This window comes from Chiroxiphia lanceolata, chromosome 10 (assembly GCF_009829145.1).
Source record: "Chiroxiphia lanceolata isolate bChiLan1 chromosome 10, bChiLan1.pri, whole genome shotgun sequence".
Lineage (NCBI taxonomy): Eukaryota > Metazoa > Chordata > Aves > Passeriformes > Pipridae > Chiroxiphia > Chiroxiphia lanceolata.
The window spans coordinates 22,919,299-22,939,584 of NC_045646.1; the positions used below are offsets into that span (position 1 = coordinate 22,919,299).

General features: G+C 46.4%; 2 protein-coding genes across 12 annotated transcripts in view; one reads left to right on the top strand and one right to left on the bottom strand.

The window, feature by feature from the left end:
- The window catches only part of NGEF (neuronal guanine nucleotide exchange factor), a 50,444-nt gene that overhangs the window by 26,151 nt on the left and 4,007 nt on the right, over nt 1-20,286 (bottom strand). The window contains exons 2-4 of one of the 3 annotated variants that reach the window (XM_032698139.1): nt 16,231-16,290; nt 13,019-13,390; nt 9,510-9,624 (exon numbers count right to left, since the gene is read on the bottom strand). In XM_032698139.1, the coding sequence (XP_032554030.1) occupies nt 9,510-9,624; nt 13,019-13,286 (383 nt within the window). In that variant the 5' untranslated portion in view covers nt 13,287-13,390; nt 16,231-16,290. Of the gene's footprint in view, nt 1-9,509; nt 9,625-10,919; nt 10,939-13,018; nt 13,391-16,230; nt 16,291-20,286 lie in introns of those variants that run through there. The other 2 variants (XM_032698140.1, XM_032698141.1) reach the window with 2 other exon arrangements.
- NEU2 (neuraminidase 2) overlaps nt 731-20,286 on the top strand; it is a 36,757-nt gene continuing 17,201 nt past the window's right edge. The window contains exons 1-5 of one of the 9 annotated variants that reach the window (XM_032698143.1): nt 732-1,318; nt 1,743-1,948; nt 3,680-3,834; nt 4,668-4,771; nt 5,633-5,787. In XM_032698143.1, the coding sequence (XP_032554034.1) occupies nt 5,708-5,787 (80 nt within the window). In that variant the 5' untranslated portion in view covers nt 732-1,318; nt 1,743-1,948; nt 3,680-3,834; nt 4,668-4,771; nt 5,633-5,707. Of the gene's footprint in view, nt 1,319-1,742; nt 1,949-3,679; nt 3,835-4,636; nt 4,772-5,632; nt 5,788-20,286 lie in introns of those variants that run through there. The other 8 variants (XM_032698144.1, XM_032698149.1, XM_032698148.1 and 5 more) reach the window with 8 other exon arrangements.

Consider the following 20,286-nt stretch of genomic DNA (forward strand, 5'->3'; position numbering starts at 1 on the left):
CTAGAGAGCCCCCTCAAATCCCCTCAGAGCCTCCCATCAGACCACCCATCAGGCATCCACAGGGGCTCCCCACCAAAATCCCTCAGAGCCTTCCGAAACCTCTTCAGCGACCCCCTCTGGCTCTCCCGCCAAAACCCCCACGCAGCTCCCTTAGAGCCTCCCCTCAGACCCCCCTCAGAGCCTCCCCACAGATTTTCCTCACAGAGACTCCCCTCAAACTCTCCTCAGAGTCTCTCCTCTCGGGCTCCCGCAAACCCCTCAGAGCCCCCCTAGCCTCTTGCAGCCCCTCTCCTCGTTCCCAGATTTCCTCCGAGGCTCCACGGAGCTCTGCCAAATCCCAGCGGAGCTCCCTCAGCCTTCCCCAAATCCCTCCCGAGACCCCTCAGAGTCCGGCAGAGTTCCCAGCCCCGCTCCCTCGGAGCCCCTCAAAACTCAGCCCCCTGAGCGCCCACCTGACCCCAGAGTTCCCCCACAGCCTCTCAGAGCCCCCTCTGCACACCCTTTCAGCGCCTCCAAAATCTTTTCCGAGCCCCCATAGACCCCTCAGGTGTCGCTGCTTCCCTCTCAGAGCCCCCAGCCCCTGCCCGGCACCCCTGCCCGCAGAGACCTCCTCAGCCCCCCGGCTCCCCTCCAGCGCTCCGGCACAGGTCCCTCCTCCGCCGGGAGGATGACTCCCTCCTCCCCAGGGGCCCCCCCAAAAGGCAGCAATCCCTGCCCCAGGGCCCCCCCACCTTCACAGGCACCCCTACCTCCATCCCCCCTGCGCTCCTGCACAGAGGCTGCTTCCTCAGATGCAGGGAAGCCCCTTTTCCATCCCCTCCCTTCCCCCCAGCAAGGCACCCTCCCCCAGCGAGCACCCACACGCCCCATCCCACCCCATGCACCGGCCCCAGCCCTTTTCCTCCATGCACGGCCACCCCACAGCGGGCAGGGGTCCCGCCCTGGCACTGACCTGTCCTCCCTCAGCCCCGGGGCGCAGCGCTGCCCCCCATCCCCTGCACCTCTCTACCTATGTGCGCCTGGCGCCGGCTTTGAGGGAGAAAAAGGGCTGGGAGAGGGGGGCTCTCCTGAACTGCTTCCAGATCTGGTGCATATGGTGCACTTCTTCTCCAGGGGCGAAACCCTGAGATGGAGGAATGTAACTGGGAAACTCAGCCTAATCCCTCCTGCCGGGAAGTGCACCCCTGATTACCCCACAGGATTGGCCGCTATCTGCCTCTCCTCCTCCGGCGGGGCTTCGCACCCGATCGCTCATTTCTCCCGTCTCCCTTTCCTTAGCGTCGCTACTTCCATAAGGATATATTGCCTCGTTTAGGCAGTAAGTATCTCAATGATCTGTATCTCTCTTCGTTCAGGTAATTGTTTTTCCGCCTCAGGGATAAATCCTCTTGAGCTCCAGAGTACGGTTACACCCTCGGATAGGTTGGAATGCTTGTGGACAGGTTGGGTGCAGCTCTTCCCTACACGTTAATAACTCTCAGCAAAAAAACCCGTCATCTGCACCACATTGCAACTGAGGAGTTAACAGAGGGAAAGTGCTCAGCTATTCCTTGTGCTCGCTTTCTCCCTGTTGCATAAATAACCGTGATTTTTCTGTACGTGGTAAGGTAATTTATGTAACAGCATAAAATCTGTGTATTGGTCTGTATGTGTAAAATGGTTTCCTTTTAAACATTTTTATATTGGTTTTGCTAAATCATATGCCAGGATAGCTTCTAATCAGTTCGTGATGGTATGTCCAGAAAAAGTCCTTCAGCTTATGTGAACTAGATCTTGATCTGGTACACTGGAAAGCTCAGTCATTAAGTCATTAAGAAGCAGAACGGGAAAGAAAAACAGCTGGAAATGTCATTGAAGGCTCAGAGAAGGCTGTGAGTCCAGTTTATGTCCAGTCCCGGAGCAGGAGGTTGGAAGGACCAGACAACCGAAAGGAAATACCAGGGTGAGGGTGAGAGCTGGAGCCTGCCTTGTGCTTAGAGAGGAGGAGGAGAGCCTGAGAGCCGGGGCTGAGATTGTCACTGGGTAGATGGTCAATATGGGATGAAAGTGGGTTATCACCATTAACCGCTGGGGATTAGGGGGTTTAGGGAGAGAGGTGAGGGGGCGGCTAAAACCTTGTGGAAGGGATAAAGCGGCAGAGACTCTGCCTAACGACTGATGTTTTGGTGGCTTGCCGCTAGGGCAAGAATACTGTCAAGGGTTTTAGTGAGTGGGTGGGATGCTAAAAAGCTTCTTTCTTAGAAAAGAAGTGATCTTTAGTTATCCTGAAATCTGGAAAACCAGATATGCTGTTTACTCTTTTCTAAAGGGAAGGGCCAAGAGCAGTGGGGAGTTCTCTCTCATATGCAAAGGGAAATCAGTGCATAAGCTCTTACTGACACTGCTAGGATGAATATATATCTAAATATAACTTTTGAGTGTATTTACTAAGAAAAAAAATTCTTTCAGAAGTATGCTTTAAGAGTTTAACAGATTCTAACCCCTCACATTGCTTCACTTCCAAGGTTAAATCTGTTGCAAATTGAAATTTCTTTTTAGAAAAAGTGTCTGGGTCATGCTATGAAAAACTTGCAGAAATAGAAAGCATCTTTTCATGATCCTATAACTGTCTGGTAATTTGATCCTGCCTGTCTTCCATTTCCTTCATTTCTTCCAACATAATTTCACTTTTGGTCCAAGATGAAAATCTGAAAATGTCACTGGAAGTACTAACGATAATAAAAACATCGGAAGCTCTGAAGAGGTGAGAACACCAGCTGCGAGTGAAATGCCCCCTGTGGCCATGGGAGGCCGCAGCTCGTATGTTCGTGTCTCAGAGAGCTCTTCCACTGCGTAGCAATGACCACTACTCTACTTTTCCTTCCTTTAGAACTTTTTCCTTTCTTAATTGCAGTTTGGTCTTTCAAAGATGTTGTTCTTTCTTCCTTTCCAGCTTTATTCTTGTACTTTACGTTGACATACAGAGGATGTCCAGAAACAGAACGAGTGCGTGAGAAATACTTTTTCTCTCAAGTGAAGTGACAGAGTGTTCCCAGTACTCTTGGGACTGGAATAAAAAGTGATATTTAGCAAGATGGAGATATTTTTGTTCTACAAAATGTCCTGGGATTTTCTAAATCGTGCTTTTCTGTTTGGAGACAAAACAAAGTTTTTAAAGTTTGTCATGCAAACTAAAGGCAGGTAAACAAGCGATTCTGTCACGGGGGTCTGGTGACTGGGATATTCATGCTGGTCACGGAGGATCCAGGTCAGAGTCACGGCTGTGTCATTCCCTCACATCCCACATGCCTGTTCCAGGGTAGGTCAGTCTCTTCCTGCAGCTGCCCTGCTTTCTCTGGTCACTGGGAAAGGTGCTTCAACCTGGCGAGTGCTTATTCACCAAATACCACTTTAAGTCAGTCAGTACCAAACTATTTATGTGGAGCAGCTCCAACATAACTGCCTCCTTCTTCCTCCCTAGTTCCACAGCTGCTAGGATTTTGTGTGCAGTTTAAGCTGATCTAGCTGCTCAATTCCACTTCTCACTTGACCCCCTGAGGCAGATTTCTACCTCTGCTGTTATGCCAGCACTCACTCAAGTTTGTCTCGTTCTCAGTGAACAGGTTTGGGCAGCTAAACTCATGGAAAATGATTCATTTCTTTTGGTAGAACCAGCTTTGTGTGTATGGTGTCACCACAGGGTGAGCTCAAAGCGAGTGCCAGCAGAGCAGAGGTGGCAGACGTGCAGATGGATGGCAGGACCGTGGCACTGCCACCTTGGATCCTTTTACACTGCTGTGGAACAGCAGGCTCAGGCCTGGAGAAGTTCCTGCTGCACCTAATCTTAACCATCGGGTAGGAGTTTGGAGGAGGTTTTCTTTTTTCTCTCACTGTAACAACAAAGAATTTGATGCAGATCCTAAAAAGCTTTCCCCCAGTTATCAAAATCAGTACAATCTCCTGATGACAGACCAGTTTTCTCACCCAAATCCCTTCAATTCATCCTAAAATTCCCCGTCCAGTTGTAGGGGGAAAGAAAGAAAGAATCTGATTACTAGAACAACAAAGCAACTGGTTGAAAATCCTACCTCAGCACTGCACAAGCAATGCTGCATGCCCTGTGCTCTTGTTGGTGGCAGAAGTCCCACAGTGCCCCAACAGACCAAATCCCAGTTCTATCTCTGGAATCCTTAGGGTCCCAAAGCACACTGGCACTGGAAAAGCTCCCTGGTGGCCAAGCTCTGTTGCCACGGGACAGGACCCTGGCTCAGCTCCCTGTGGGCAAAGGGAAGTGGGTCTGAGCTTGCATCTGTTCTGCAGAGAAGGGCTTCGTGTGCTTGCAGGCTGTTCCCAGCTTCACTGTGCTGCTGTTGGAAAAGGTTCTAAATGTTGGCTGACCTGGTCCATGGTTGTGTTAAAATGTGATAATTGGTGTGAGTTTATAATTTGTTTATTACCATTATCTCATTTAAGTTATGCTTGGGGGATGAATTTCCAATCTTGGCTTGTATTTTCCGGCACTAGTAATTTTGAAAAATGAGTAATCATTTGAATTAAGATTTATTATGTGCATTTCAACTCAAAAGCAATCCTTAGAATAAAGCTGTGCAAAGACCCTTGTTAAATTGAAATGCATTTTTAAAATGTTCCCTTATAGCAATTTTTAGAAATTAGACCTTCTCTTCTAGAAACTAAAAAGAGAAGAGGCAGTCCAGCAAATCTTATTCATGAAAAATTCCCCAAACCCTTCTAGTCAGTGGGAGTTTCACACCAAGAAAGGCCACAAGATGAGGTAAGAAGCACTGTTTCAATCTGAACTAACCAAATTTATGGAGAAGTGTGAAGTTAATAATAGATTTGAATAATGTTATACCTAGTCAAGGATATTTTCATACCCCAGGTTCATTCAGATTCCCTCTGTTCATGTGTGGTTTTTAGCAGTGATTTTGGCAATGGGTGTGTCTGTGCAGTTTTTGTTCCTGATTATGACTTTTTAATGGTAGATAAGCAGAACTCCTCAACCCTAATATTTTTAGATCCTCAAAGATAAGAGCATATCTGTTCTCCTGCACCTCCTTAAGCTCTCATCAAAATACTTCAGTTATATCTGTTGGGGCTTACCAATAACTAAAAATCTTCAGAAATTTCATTTATAAGATCCTTACCTTTAGGTGCTTCTAACCTTTTGGTGCTCATAATCATCAGGGTTATGTTTTTACTTACTGACCATTGCCACAGACAAGTTAGTTTTTTATATATTAAAAGCAGTTAACAACTTATTAGACTTAGGAAAATATTATTGGATCCCTACTAAAGGAAAAGAAAACCTGTTGTTCTGTCCTTCCAAAAGCTGTGGTTTCTGTTGAGATTTTGGGGCTTTCCAGGATTGTGTTTTTGCCAGACTTAAGAAAATCCATAGAATTATAGGCCCTTTTCCACTCTCTGCAATACACACAAGCCTCAGACTTAAATTGTAGCACCTAAAATCCCTGAGCTGCTGCCCATGGAGAGACGATCATTTCTGATACTGTAGCTGTAAAAGCTGCCTGGTCCAGTTCTAGGCTCTGTGAAGGAAGGCCTCTTTAGGTATAAATAAATATTTACAAATAAATATATAAACATACAAATAAAGACCTTTCTGCGGTATCCTCAGTGATCCTTGTGCTGGATCCAGTCAGCATGATGGGAAAACTACTTGACTGAAAAACAGAAGGGGCAAGACTCAAGCATGGGGAGGAAGAGGTCTACTTCTGGAGCAGGAGACTGCTGTGAAAAGAGGAACTCATGCACAGGAGGCTTCAGGAAATGGTGAGTTGGAAAAGGCTGTAAAATTTGGCACTGGAGCTAGGAGGAGGGGTGGGATACTAAGATTGTATGAGCAGCCAAAGGGTGAAGAGCCTGGAGAACAACAGGACACTGAGATATGAGCTGCAGGAGGGAAGAGAGAGGACTAATGCGCCTGAGAAATAGCAAGCTGAGGAAATTGTGTGGGGAATTACAAGTTGAAGCTGCTAGAAAAGGAGTGAAACGAAGAGATTGATTGAGGAGCTGAGGAGTCCAGCTGAAGCAGATCAGATTGGGAGGCATGGAGGGCAAAGCCTGGACCTTGCAGAGTAATGAAAACATGACTAGCTCAAGAACCTGGCGAGCAGGGACTGTGTGGAATAGAGGGGCAGACTGGGATTGGGATCTCCTTTGGCTGCATGCTGGAAGGATGCTTCATTAGAACTGTGTATGTCATTGCTGGCTATTCTGTGTGATCCTGTGACATATGAGATGTTGGCAGTAATGACATTTTAATACCTACAGTGGCTATTTTTACTGGAAATTTACTAGTTTTTAAAATACTTCTCCCTGCAAATACAGTTGCCCTTAGACTTTTTAAGATGCAGATTGTACAATCCCAGCCTCTCCAAAGGTTTTCCCTGCTTTTCTGGTTAAATCAGGCTATAAAAGCAGTGCCCTCTGCTGCCCAGAACCAAGAGTGCTGGGCTAAGGGATGGTAACCCACACTCACACGAGCACCTTTCAGACTGCTGTGCTATCTCACATGTGTACTGTTCCTCTCTAATACGTACTTGGAAGTATTCAAACAAGTTGGATTCCCTCTTGCTGCTGAAGGTGACTAGTTGTGTTCACTGTTGTAGTACTTCCATTCTTTGAGCTCAGATCAAACATAATCAAATGATTTTTAGATTACCCTTGTTTCTCTGAATGGGACGTTTCATAAGCAGCATAAAGAAACAGTTTGCTCTGCACTGGGAGACCCGTGATCTCACCATGAGCTTTGCAAAGTGAAATTTCACACTGAATTTCTCTTCCAATGTATCTCATGGCCCATAATAAAAACATATCATGTTTGGCATCTGACTCGGTGGGAAATGGTAGGTAAATAATGCAGTCATGCTGCTAAAATATCTGTATTGTACTAGAAAGGAAGAAAAGTGAACATCCTATTAGCTGACAATATAAGGTAGACACTGATTAGTGAATCTCCTTTCTAGGGTCTGCAATGACTAATTTTCTGGTCTCTGTGGGAGCTGCTTTCAGCTGGCAGTTGTGGATGGACACTGTGGGTGAATGTTTCTCTGTGGTGGCTCTCTGTGATCTCAGTCTGCACAACTGCTGCCACTCTGGAGCTGGCAGGACTGCTCACAGTGGGCAAGAGCAGCTTTTGTTGAGTTTGGTTCCTTCCAGGGCCTTGGCTCGGGTTGCTCTGGAAAGCAGGGGTTGTGCTGGGAGCTCAGCACCGAGATGCTCAGGGCAGGTCTGGTGTCGGAAAGCAGCTCGTCATGGTGGGGGTTCAGATCTTTGTGCAATGTGGAAGACTGAGAGGGAGCCCTGGGGTGTTGTGGAGAGCTCTGGAGTGCTTAGAGGGAGCTGGAGATGGCACAGGAAAAAGATCATGGGGGAAAAAGCCACTTGAGCATAAAGATGCTCTTAGGAAGTATTTTATGGAGGGCGCATGGCAGATTTTGGAACACCAGCAATAACGTTTGAGGACATCTTGTTCTCAAACATTAGTGTTCTGAGATCACTGAATTACTCTACTACTCTCAGAGCTTTGAAAGACACGTAGATTTGAATCAAAGTCTGTGACAATTCCTTTTCCTGAGCTGTTTACTACGTTCCCCAGCTGCGTTTACCTCCTGCCCTGAATTTTGCAGCATGGCTGTATGTGAAGTGACATCCCTACCTGTGAAGAACCCATTTGTGTCAGACCTGCTGGTTATCTTCATGCAAGGAGAAGGGATTGTGCCTGCCCAGCCCTAGCATTTAGATGGTTGCTGTGGGATGCTGCTGACTCTGAAGAGATGCAGCACTGCTGCCCCGCTTGCCCTCGGGGTGGTTCACTCCTCAGAACTCCATGGAGCTTTCCAGAGCTGGCCAGAGGTGGCCTGCACTGTCCCTTCTGCAGAACTGCCAGCTTCTGCTTTCAGAAGAATGCTTTATTCTTCTGATTTATTCTTCTGGGGAGAGATCAAATGCATGTCTTGAGACTAGTGATAATATTTTTGATGTCTTATCTGCATAATGGCCTTTTTTCCAATAGGAGGGAGATAACAGGGATTACTGTAAGTAATGGCAACATTCTTAGGCTCCTGCAGGCTTCCCCAATGCAGGTTTCTAGTGGTTCTGTTATAAATTGCAGTTGATCTTTGGAGAAGGGCAGAGGGCATGGGTTGAGTTTGAGCTGGAACTCTGGTCTCATTCTCTGTCAAATGCCTGTGCTCAGTTTCAAGAGACCATTGATGCCGCCCAGCAACACTGCCTGCTTTTAGCAGGCACATGACTTTGAACCTGTACTGACCTGTCAAGCTCTGCACAGCATCATCTTTGATAAAACTGACTCCCAGCACAGGCTCATTGTTTCCAGCTCCAGGGAGAATCAGGATTTGCACATTTCAGAGCTGCCTAAGTGCCGGTGTCAGGATGTCAGACCCTGACTGTGACGATTATGCCGCGAGGAGAGGAAGACAGATGGGTTTGACATCACAGCAGACTGTGGCTGTCTATTTTCATCTGCTCAGTTTATGGCCAAAGGGCAATCAGTTTTAGCCAAGGCAATTAATTTATTTAAATCCAACTTGACGTTTGGCTAAAATTGTTTTACTGGAGTCCTCTCTGTAAGGAAAGGTGCCAAGGCACTAGACACCAACATAGCTGGTGTGGCACAATGCATACACCCTTAGAGGACAGGGGCTTAGTGCTTCCAGCCTGATCTTCTACAGTACCAGCAGGGACTATCTCACAGCTGTACACCAGAGGTGAGTAGCTGGAGAGGGAGCCTGGGAGAATACCTCAGTCATATATGAAAATGTAAGGCTAGGTAGCTGCTCCTCTCTCTAGCTGGCTGCAGTGGCAATAGAGCATGGCTGAGGGTAGATTTATGGGATGGATGTACCTTTACAGGTTGTGGGATCAGGGCCTTTTCCTGGACATTGGTTGTTGAGGGATTTAAATCAAAAAGGGCTCCCTCACTGAAAGCCTCTGTTGCTCCTCAGTTCTTCAAAGTAAACAGCAAACAGAAAGTCAGAATACTGTAGAAAACATCTTTGTAGCTACTTCTTCAGCTATAAAATCCTGGTTTCCATGTGGGGTTGTATAACAGGCTTCAGGAGAGCTCTCTATGAAGGCCAAGAATGGGATCACCCTGATGTTGGGATGTTCCACAAGAAAATGCCCACAGGCTCTCCTTATTCTCTTAACAAGCTGCTTAAGGCAGTCTGCCCACTTATACCACTGGATGATACTGCTTCACATTCCCCTTTTCCCACCTTCCCTACTGTCTTCTTGTTGCCTCTTTTTCCTTCACTGTCTTCTCCAAACCCATACTGACATGATCCTTTATACTGTCACACTAATACTAAGCAATATATATCATTAAGACTGAAAGCAGCACAAGTCAAGGTGAGAAGGCAGGGATCAGAGCTACAATTTGTCCAGCTGTGCTTCCCCAGACAGCATTCCAGCTCTGACACCACTCTGACTGTAATTTTCAGTGGAAGCACAGTGAATTCCCTTCTTACCTTTGGATCCATAGTTCGTCTAACGTTGTCTTATCAGAGTTTGCTGGAGATGGTGATCCCTTATGAGATAAAACATTCAGAGGCTCTTTGACAGGCTCATTGTTTTTGAGTGAACCTGTGACATAAGAGAAAGCCAAGAGGGTGTTAAAACAGTTATTTTTTTAATTTACTTTTGCTGTAGGTAGTGGTTTGCTTACACCAAAGGCAACAGAAAGACCACAGACACAAAGGTGGTTACATTTTAGCTTCGATTTTCAAACAAGATCAAAGTGTCATCAGCTTGCACAGTGCAAGATGGTACAGCCTTTGTCACAGCTGCAAATGCAACTGAGAAAAGGTGAAGTTGGATATACTGGTGTCAGTATATATTGGTGGATATATTGGTGTCAGTTCTTATGTGTGTGAGTAGCACTCTCACCACTGCAAACTGGTCCCAACGTGAGTGATTTTCAGTGCAATCCACTGAGCAGAAAAGGTTTATCTGTGTGTGCCTGTGCATGCCAGTATTTGGTTTCCCAAGTCAAGGCTTCATGACTGATCTGCTTTCAGGTATACAGTAGATGTTCAGTTTACTGGACAAATCAAGGTTAGATCTGGGTGAAACAGGAGCTTTACTTTTAATTGCTTCTCCAATTTCCCTCAGATGAACCTCTGATCCCTTCACAGGGAGCCAGAGTTGTATTAAGTCCATGGCTTACTACTGTAGTACTTGGCAGGAGAGGATGCATCTCACTTTTCAAATGAAACCTCCTGTTGTTTGAGGCTTGTTGATATATGGCCTTGTCGTTTTTTATTAGAAATATTTTGGTCTAAGTCATAATTCTGTTTGCATTTCAAACTGGTGACAGTAGAGTCAGGTCAATGCTCTGACTGAGGCTGGTTTCTGATGCACCCTTTTAATCAATTTTCAGAGGGAAGGTGTGACATCCAGAATTTTAAAACTTGCTAAACTAGTGCCAAGGGCTTATGAAACAGTAGTTTGAGTTATTCGCTTTGAATAGTTTAAACACTTTATCTTTCTGTCCAAGGAGATTGCTTAAAAAAAAACCCCAACAACTGTTTTTCCAGTTAAAGGAAAACATCTATTATGTTTTACAGCTCCTAGGCTATAAGCCAAAGCTGGGCTGGTGCAAAGGGTGCCTATATAAAAAACCTTTCCCTCTGCTGAATTTAGATTATTTTACATTGTTTTTTGTGATCTGATCTCTTGAGTCTTTATTTTTCTCATTTTGTATCCTACTTTGTCTTTTCCCCTGTATCTTTCCCTCTCTTCCTCTCCTCTTTCCTTCTCCTCTCCTCCCCTCCAGTCATTCCCTAAGCAAAACGAGAGCAGGTTAACATTTGAGCTTGACTCATATTCTTGGATAGCTGCTGTTCAAATGGGTTGGAAGGCAAGATAAAATAGCTCACCCATCCCTTGCTTCCATGCACGTCAGCAAATGCTGTCAGAAGTTCCTGCTACAAATGAGGCTGGTGTAGAAGCACCCGCTGTCCAGTTTCGGGGAGAGGGGATGGAATCAGTGAAGTAGAGGGAGAGGGCAGAAGAGCTGTTCACACAGTCCTAGCTGAATTTGAACGCTGTAGCTCTGAGATGGACTTGCTACAGCCACCCCGGAGGAAGAGCTATTGCTCCTAGCCCAGGTCTTGCTGTACAGATGGAGAAAAGAAATGCTCCCAGTGTGTCTTGTTGAAAAATTGCAGGTGTGGAAGGAGAAGCCCTGTCTGGAACCGATCCTGTTTCAGCAGCAGTAACACAGGGAGGGGGTGGGAGAGAAGCGCAGGCCAGCCCCTGTGGATGCTCTAATGAGCTGCTAAGAGAGAAGCCCTTCTTTTAGCTCGTCCTTCCTCAATGTCAGTGGCCGGACATGAGGGATGTCCTCCCGCGCCGATGTCCCGGTGCCGTGACGCTGCAGGTGCATGGAGAAGGTGCGTCCTGCCGTGCCGGTGCCGCTGCAGTGGCAGCAGCAGGTCGCGGGGGTGAGGGCCCCCTCACAGCGGTGGGACGCTGTGCCGCCGGGGCGCGGCGGGGAGGGCGAGCCTGTGCTGTGCTCGCTCTGCCGCCGTGCTTGGGAAGGCGGGGAGAGGATGGCCCTGCTCGGGTCCTGCCTGCACCCGCAGGGTGGAGAGCAGCTCTGCTCTGGCACAGGCGACACTCAGTTTATCCACAAACCTCATTGCAACAGTAGCAGAATATTAAACAGGAGCTCTTTGCTGCTGTCTGCTTGGAAACTTGGAAAAGGGAGGGAACTTTCCTCCTGTCCATGCCACAAGGTTGAATGGGCCTTTATACTGCTGGAATAGCGTGGCTCCCTTGGCAAGGCAGGCAGGAGACACCTATTTTCTTGGGGACATTTCCCAAACCTCTTTTATTTTGGGGTGGAGGATGTTTGTTCTTTGTTTTCTCAGAGAACTTGGTCTACTTTCAGGGGCTGAAGCAGTGGCTTTACTGCTGCATAACAAAGCAATAGCTTTCAGGCTTGAACATCAGTAGTGGTGTATCATTTTGACACATGCAGCTATCCAAAGTTCAGAGTCCAGTGCATTGATTCTGTCAGATTATACCCTGAAGGTAGGATAGGTATCTTTGCTGTGAAGGAGTTATAAAGTTCAGTTTCTCTGAGCACCTGGGAGATGAAGCAAAGGGTGTTTTCTGTGTTCCCAGCTTCAGTTCACTCTCATTTAGAGCTTAGATTAAAACCACTTAAATTTTCTTCTTGCAGCCCTGTTTCCAGTGCTTCTGAGTGTGCTGCAGTAGCTCCTTTCCTGGCTCTCTTCGCTTCTCTTATCTTTCTCTTGCTTCTTCACAGACAGCTGCTCAGACAAGGTTCCAGCTCAGTGAACAGCCTGGCCTTGCAGTCATGCTCTGTACTGCTCACACTCAGACAAAGCCAACTCATTCCTCTTCTACTGAAGCCGTGGCTGAACGCATGTATGTTCTGGATGGTGTTCCTCTTATTTCAGCCTCCCAGTTCAAAGGGGGCTTAGGTGTTTCTTACAGCTGTCTTCAATGCAAGGTGGCAGCAAAGGCACCTTCAGAGAAGCCTTGCTCCCCCCTCATAAGAGCCCATTGCAGTTTCCTCTGGCTCTGCTGACTGTTTTTTCTATGTGTTGCTCACCTTGTCAAACAGTTACTTGTACGGTTCTCACTACTTTGGAATATATCCTTTCTGGGTGCTAAAGAAGTCCCTACTTCATTGGCAGCTTCATGTCTTTCCTTGGGTAGGTTATTTTTCTTTCAGAGAGCAGAGGGGTGGCAGTGCAGAGCCCCACAAATGTTTAGATTCTCTGCCACAGCATGTGTTTGAACGTCCAACCATGTCACACTTCCATACTGAGCACAGAGGGATAGCACCCCTCTGCCACCTGTGCCATAGGGCAGGGGTGCTCTGTAATGTGCTGGCTGCTGAGCTGCTTTCCACCTTCCCTGTCCCTTTTCTATTCCCATTGACCCCCAGAGTTCCCAATCTCACTGCAAAAGGGAGCATAATGCTGTTTGGGTGGGTACTCACCTGTGACACGCCCCATGTGCACTGCCTCTCTCGAAGTCTTTCTTTTCCCTCTGTTTGGCAGCCTCATGGATCGGTAGTACTTGGAATTTCTTTGGATGGCAATGTAATGTGTTGGCAAGTCCCCCTCGTGCGCCACTGGGTCAGCACCTGCTGACTCCTCCTCACCCTCAGAGACCGACCCTGACTCTCTCAGTACCTGCTGAGAAAGGCCCTGCCAGAGCCCACCAGCGGAGAGCCTGTGGGTGGCTTCTCTCCCATGCTCATCCATGGCTTCCAGATCTTGTCTCTATGGCAACTGAGATGATGGATCAGCAGCAGAGCAGCAGAGGACAGGTAGCATCCACAACTCCATCAGCTGTATCCGAATTAGAGCTGGAGATGGACAAACGAAACAGAACAAAACAAGAGAAGAAAGGACAAAGTTCTGATTAGTTCAGAGGCCGTAGTGCATCATCTGTTTAGGATAATGAAGACTTCCCCAAACTTTTTTTCAGAGATCGTTCTGGGATCATCGTCTCACAAGCCTTATTCTAATGTCCTGAACATTGCTTTGATGTGCTCATGGTTGTCCTTCCATGGCACGTGGTAGTGCTACTGATGTTACTGGAAAAATGTAGTATTTTCTCAGTTGATGATCACTCCTTTTTGTCAGCTGTGAGCAGCAGATTACTAGTTGATTTAGAGTAGATAACAGGGAATGGTCATGTCCTTGTTTGCGAGAGCGAAACTGTTACTGAACAGAAAGTAATAGCTGAAGAGAAAGCTCTGTCAATCTGTCTGTTATTTGAAGAATTATTGCCTTTTACAGGGTGCCTTCTAATACTTATCAACAGCGCTCACTCCTGCTGTGCACATAAGTGAAGTAAAATCCATGTAACCGTCCAGAAGTGAAGGTAGAAGAGACAAGATTATATAGTGCAGAGACTTGATTAATTTTCCCAGAGTTGCCCTCGAGTGCCAATGTGCCTCCTCAGTGACATGGGGACCAGCACAAGGGTCCCACTGCTCTGTGTGTCAGTACATGGACTGTGCCACTACTCCCAAGCATTTTTAGGACTCCAACAGCAAAACAGCAATTGATCCTTCAGCCTTTGCAAGACTGGGTAAAATGGGAACTGATTACTTAAGCATTCGCTGCTCCTTTGTCTGCTGAATGCTTAGAGCTGTCAAATTCCTTCTGAGTACATAACATGATTTTGTGACTGATGGGGGCTATCATGAATAGTAGAAAGACATGCTGTACAGGAAATGTGAATATAAAATTGACAGCTGGCTGAGAGAAGGGCATAAAAGGGTGCTATGGATTAGTCATTAGATGCTGTTTTGAGAAGTTACACGTGTCACTGATTTGTTACATTTACAGTATATCCAAGACACAAGATACTCCAGAAAGTTAAGCATTTCAATTTTTGTTCTTGGTTTTCTGCAATCTCTATGATCCCACGTGTGCCACAAGCCTTTCCCTTGCTTACCCCCCAGGGTTACTCCAGCTGACCCTGGGATATCAGGGACAGCTGGGACATCATCTATGAATCCTCTGCTTTCCAAAATTTTGAAGGGCCCCATGATTTATCCTTATAAAGGGTGGGTCACTACCTGAAATCATGTACTGGGCATGAGCTTCCTGGCTCTGCAGAGCTGCTTTCTCCCTTCATAACCTGAACCACAGCATGCAGCTCACAACTGCTAAATTTGGATCCTGACTTCAATTCTGCCGAGATTTTTGGACTGTTTGGAACAGTGGTGGTTGCTCTGGGACTGTTTCCAGTGTTACTGGAACTGTATGAAGGACCCATTTATTGGTTGTGGTGCTAAGTTTGGTTTGTAAATGACTCTGAGGTATAGAGATTCACTAAGCTTGTTTCTGTGGAATAGCAAAATAAAACCAGCTGCTGTTGGAGACAGTTTGAAAAGAAAGAAGAGGCTATTTCTTTTCCTGGGCCTCTCTTAGTGTCCCAAGACTAAAGCCCCAAAGGCTTGATCCTTGCAACTGTGATGGACGATGTCTGTTAACTGGACCAAAATTAGGATTACAGCTGTATTCCTTCCTAACCCTAAACTCTAACAATTGCTAATTTTTGATTTCTTTCTCTTCTATAGATTCTTTTATGCCTTGTCTCTCGAGGAGATGAACCTGTAATAACCTCCTCTATATCAAAGCTCCTGTGTGCTTTGAGTGGCCACCCTTTGTCCATGTGATTCAGACTGGTGCAGAGACCTGTCTCTCCTGTGGCCTTTGCAATGCTGACATAGTTTGCAATGCTTAGCAAATTGCTGCTGGTGTTTCCTTCAAAAATGAGTTAAATTTTTCACAGGAGCTGCTCAGCAGTTAAAGTTTTCACAGGAGCTGCATGCTCAGAACCATGTAAATCTCCAAGGGGATCATTAGGTAAAGAGATGCTTGTGTGTGCATGAAGAAGACTGTTTTCCCCTTTCACTTATCTGGTAGTCACGGGAGTACCTGGATGTCACTGCTGGGCTTTTGCAAAGAAACTTGGCAGAGAAGGAGCCTCCAACACTCAGCTGGGTTGCCCAAAGTCGTAACTATGTGTTCAGCAGCCCTGTCAAACCAGTGTGGTTATCTTTGCCAGATACTCCTCCTTTGGTCCATCAGAAGAGTGAAGGTGCCCATCCCACACAGTCAGCTTGCTGCCAGGCTACCAAACAGTCCCTAACAAACAGGATTCTTGACCAGAACTGAATACAGCAATGGATGAGAGAAAGACTTCCATGTTTTCTAGGAGAGGCAGAAGGGAGCACTTGTTTATTGTGGTGGTTATAAACAATACATACTGGTTTTCTACTTTCTTCAATGAAGAGTTCAAGAACAGAATGTATTTCTGAAGGCAATGCTTCTGAATCCAAAACTGATACTCTAAGAAATTATTGAGAAACGATTTACTGATATCAAATAGCCCTGGCTTTTGCAGTTTTTAGGCATATTAAAAAACTAGGGATGAGTTTAAGGGATACATTCAAATTTGGTATTACATTATTCTGGTAGCAGTCAAGCTATTCAGTGACAGAGAATGAATGACTCAGGCAGGTGTGGACCATAACTATCCCTGTCTGAGTGTTTGCAGGGAATTTTTGAAGAAGGTGTTCACCTCTGATAATCACAGGTGAGTGTCAGGTCTTGCATCCGGAGTAACCCATCCCAAGTATATTCCCATGCCACCTTGAGATCACATGGCTGCAGCATCCCCACTCACCTGGATGTGCTTTGCAGGCAAACACACTTCCCTGTAGTTCATGGAGAGCAAAGTAGCAGCCTGTAGGGAAAACAGAAAGATGGCAACCTTGAAGCCAGGATGTGACGCACATACAGAACACTGGAGATATGCATTTTGACTCATATAATTCAGCCTCCAGGAATTTGACTGGGTAGAAATTTTACTTGCCAATGGAAAAAACTGGCACTTACCAGCAAATGCCATGACTTTTGTACAAGAACAGTTGACCTCAGGGATGCTGGGTAAAATGCTAATAAAAATGGTATAAGGGACTGAGGTTCCTAGAACAGTGTGGACCTGGACACATGGATGTGTGCAGGAAATAAGGATCACTGCTGCCTCTGGGAGGGTGGGACTGGATATGTTTTCAAGGCATGGTCTGGCTGTGAATGGCACTAACTGCTGGTCCCTACTGTACAAAGAGAGTGGGTGATAGGGATTCAAAGGGTCTCAGGTGTAGGAAACGCATATCAGGTGTGACTTTAATCAGCTAGAGCTACTCAAGGATGTTTTTGGTGGCAGAAGATGCAGACTGAAAGATGAGATTGCAGCCATGCAGACCTGCAAATGGGTTTGTTCTGGGCAGTTTGATCTGGGAGTCTGGAGCAGGAGGTACCTTCTAGCACTGGTTGAGCATCACTCCTTGTTTGCCCACCCCACGCCGTGGCAGGCGGGCACAGCTGCACGTGCCATGCCAGGGGGAGGCTGTGTGACGGGACAGAGTGTGTGACAGGGACAGAGTGTGTGGCAGAGGGAGGCTCTGTGACAGGGGCAGAGTGTGAGGCAGGGGCAGAGTGTGAGGCAGGGGCAGAGTGTGTGGCAGAGGTAGGTTGTGTGGCAGAGGGAGGCTGTGTGATGGGGCAGAGTGTGTGGCAGGAGCAGAGTGTGTGGTCTGTCACTGGTGGCAACCCTAGTGGGTACTGGTGGCAGAGGGAGCTGCTGGGGGCTGGCAACCCCAGAGAGTCAGGGGGGCTGCTCCAGCTGTTGCTGAGGCAGGAGGGATGCATGCTGTGTCAGCTGCTGGAAAGAGCCACCTCCTTCCCTGCCAAACGTGCTGCTCCACATGCCCGACCCCTCTCTCTGCAGCAGTTTTCCAGGGCTGCAGCACAGCCAAGCAGGCAGCTGGATCCTGGATGCTTTGCTGCCCCTGGTAATTTGTGGCCCTTGGTAATGGGCTCTTTTGCTATGCCTGGTGCTGGCCCTGAGCTCGCCTCCCCTGTTTCTGGGAGGGTTTTTTCTGCTCACTCCCCTCAGCTGCCACAAGGAAATCATAATCAAAACTTATCTGGGTCCCTGCACTCAGCCTTCCCTGCGATGGAAGGGGTGCAGCAGGATGAGAGCAGTGGCTCTGCTTGCTGGTGAATCCAGTCCTTTGTTAAATTCCTAATTCCCCTTTAAAGTGGGGAGGTGTATTGTCTGACTGAAAAGTGCTAAGTACTGTAGTAAGGAAGTCAAAGAATGCTTAAGGATTCTGGAATGAAAACTGCTTAATTTGCTGATCTTAAACAATGCTGTTCCCCAGTCTGGAAGGGTAATGAAGATTGCTTAATTAATATTAAGACAGGCTGAAATCTCCAGCTGTGCAACTCGGGATGTTTCAAAGCAGGAAGTAACAGGTGTGAACACAACTTGACTGCATGGTTTGGCCTATACAGGGACATCCAGTCACCAGAGATGAATTGCCCTTGTCTGATTGTATAATGTGTCCCCACCACCACAGGAACAAGATCACAGTATGGATGTGTCTGAGTGGGCACCCAGCCTATGCACGTGGGTGCTCTCAGCAGCCAGGGCAATGAACCCCCTCACTGAGATACCTACTGGTGTGTTCATTTTGGGGCTCACTGCAGAAATTACTGTCTTGGCTTTGGCTGTAGGGGGTTTATGCTATAGAAAGGCAGAAGGTCTTATAATCTTTTCTTCCTTTTTATGTGTCAAAGTTGTTTAAAGTATAAAAGCCCTCTTAATGACTCATCTGGAAGGTTTTGCATGCTGAAGGTAGGGATGCACCTTTCATGTATATTTGATGAACCAGATGGAGCTCTTTTAAGAAAGTATTTTGACTTCAAGCCCTCAGAGATAACATGGTTCCTTTAATATTTCTTCTTTAAATACAGTCTGAATGTATATGCAAGTACTGATTTAGCTGCATCTTAACAGTTTCTTTCTAAAATGCTTTTTTAAAAGTCTTGTGCAAACCAAAAACAAACCTCTCCCTCCCACCACCATCAGTCCCCCGTTACATCCCTGCTCATGCATTGGGTATTGACTTCTTCCCATCTTCCTGGGTTTTAAGTGGAGTAGAATGTCATCTCCCTGCTTGGTAACGAGGCAAACCCAGCTGTACCAAGTTGGAGCACAGTTCAAGCTCCAGCAGCAGCCCTTACTCATGGGCCACTCCTGCTCACTCAAGGAGTGCCATCCCTCAAGGAGTGCCCCGTGGGAGGGCCCTGCCAAGGCTCAGGGCTCCACACAGGCTCGGGCCTGCGTTTGCATCGGGAGATATTTCTGTCTGAGTCAGGGGAATAGTAACACCCACAGACTCAGCCCCAGGCTCTGGTAGATTTAGCTCTCAGCAGATGTAGCTGTGAATTCATTTGCCCTCATCAGTGGTTTAGGGAAGGCTCAGACTTTGAGCCACTGTGAGTGAGGTGCTGAGCCACCCCTGCTCCAGGGGGGCTGACTTCCAGCAGAAGGATCCACAGGCAGCTGGGCATGGGAACACCTCACTCTAAAGCCCTCGGGGCCCTGAACTGCCTGACCACACATACATTTATGCTTTCATTGTTACTGGTCAGGATCACCATCCTTGAAGTGTTAACAATCCTTGACCCTTTCTATCAGGTGGTGGCAAGAGACAGTTAAGCACATGTCCCTGTCCGAAGCAAGCTACATGACATTTCACAAAGGAATTTCAATTATTTAGGTACAAGGCCAAGGTATTATTTGATTAAGGCACAGAGGTGGAGACAAAAAGGAGGAGCATGAGAATAGACTGACTAAAAAATGAGACATGGATCAAAGAGGTTCACAGCAGAAGCCAGACAAAACTAGACAGTAAGTCAGGGGATGCTGGCTAAAAAAATATCAAATAATTTGACACCCCATGTTTCCAGAAATCAAACATTTTGTACTTATTATGTAAATAAGATTAAATTCTATAACCAGCCTTAACAGAATCAAAGTAGAACACTCCAATTTTGAGATAGTCTTTCAGGTGAGGAAGGTTAACAGAATGGTTCTATTGCCGTGGTTTGGTGCTGGTACCTTATTTATAGCAGGCAAAACCAAGACAGAATTATGCAGTTCGTTATACTCTTGTGACAAAAACCCCCTTTATGTCTTGCACATATGTTACAGAGAACCTGTTTTAGAAACACTTCGGGGACTAAAAATAAATCCATTGGACCCATTTAATATAGCCTCCAAACCGTGTGCTTTAGGCACCATGAGACCCAGGGAACAGGGCTTGGAGGGAGAAACAGTACATGTAAAATGGCTAAAAATTACTCAGATGGTCTCACTAGATCTAAAACTGTTTCCAGAATTAAGTCAGGCATTGTGGGAAGGTCTCTGGATAGAGGTAAGCATACATGTGTAAACATGGACACAAAATGAGTGTGTCCTATACTGGTTACTTACACATGACAGAAAAGGATACGTGCCTTCACACAGTTCCCTCTGTGTGAAACATGGGCTATTTATAGCAGCTACTTTGTGTTAATTAACTAATATATCTCGATATATACTTAATAAATAACACCAGATAACTGCATATTTTTCTGCTGCAGCATGATTTATCTTTTTGACTATTTACTGGTTTTTTAGAATTCAAAACCAATTATTTAAAAATGTGCTTTCCTGTGTACCACTAATAATTGACATCTCTGATCAAATCATGCATCTCAGAGAGTGATCCTGCCCTATCCCATTAAATTCCATGCTTCATCCCCTGGGTCTCATGTAGTAGATGTAGCTATGGGCTATAGCTAATATGTTAAAGAACTCCCCCTCTGGAGCTATTCTACATATGTG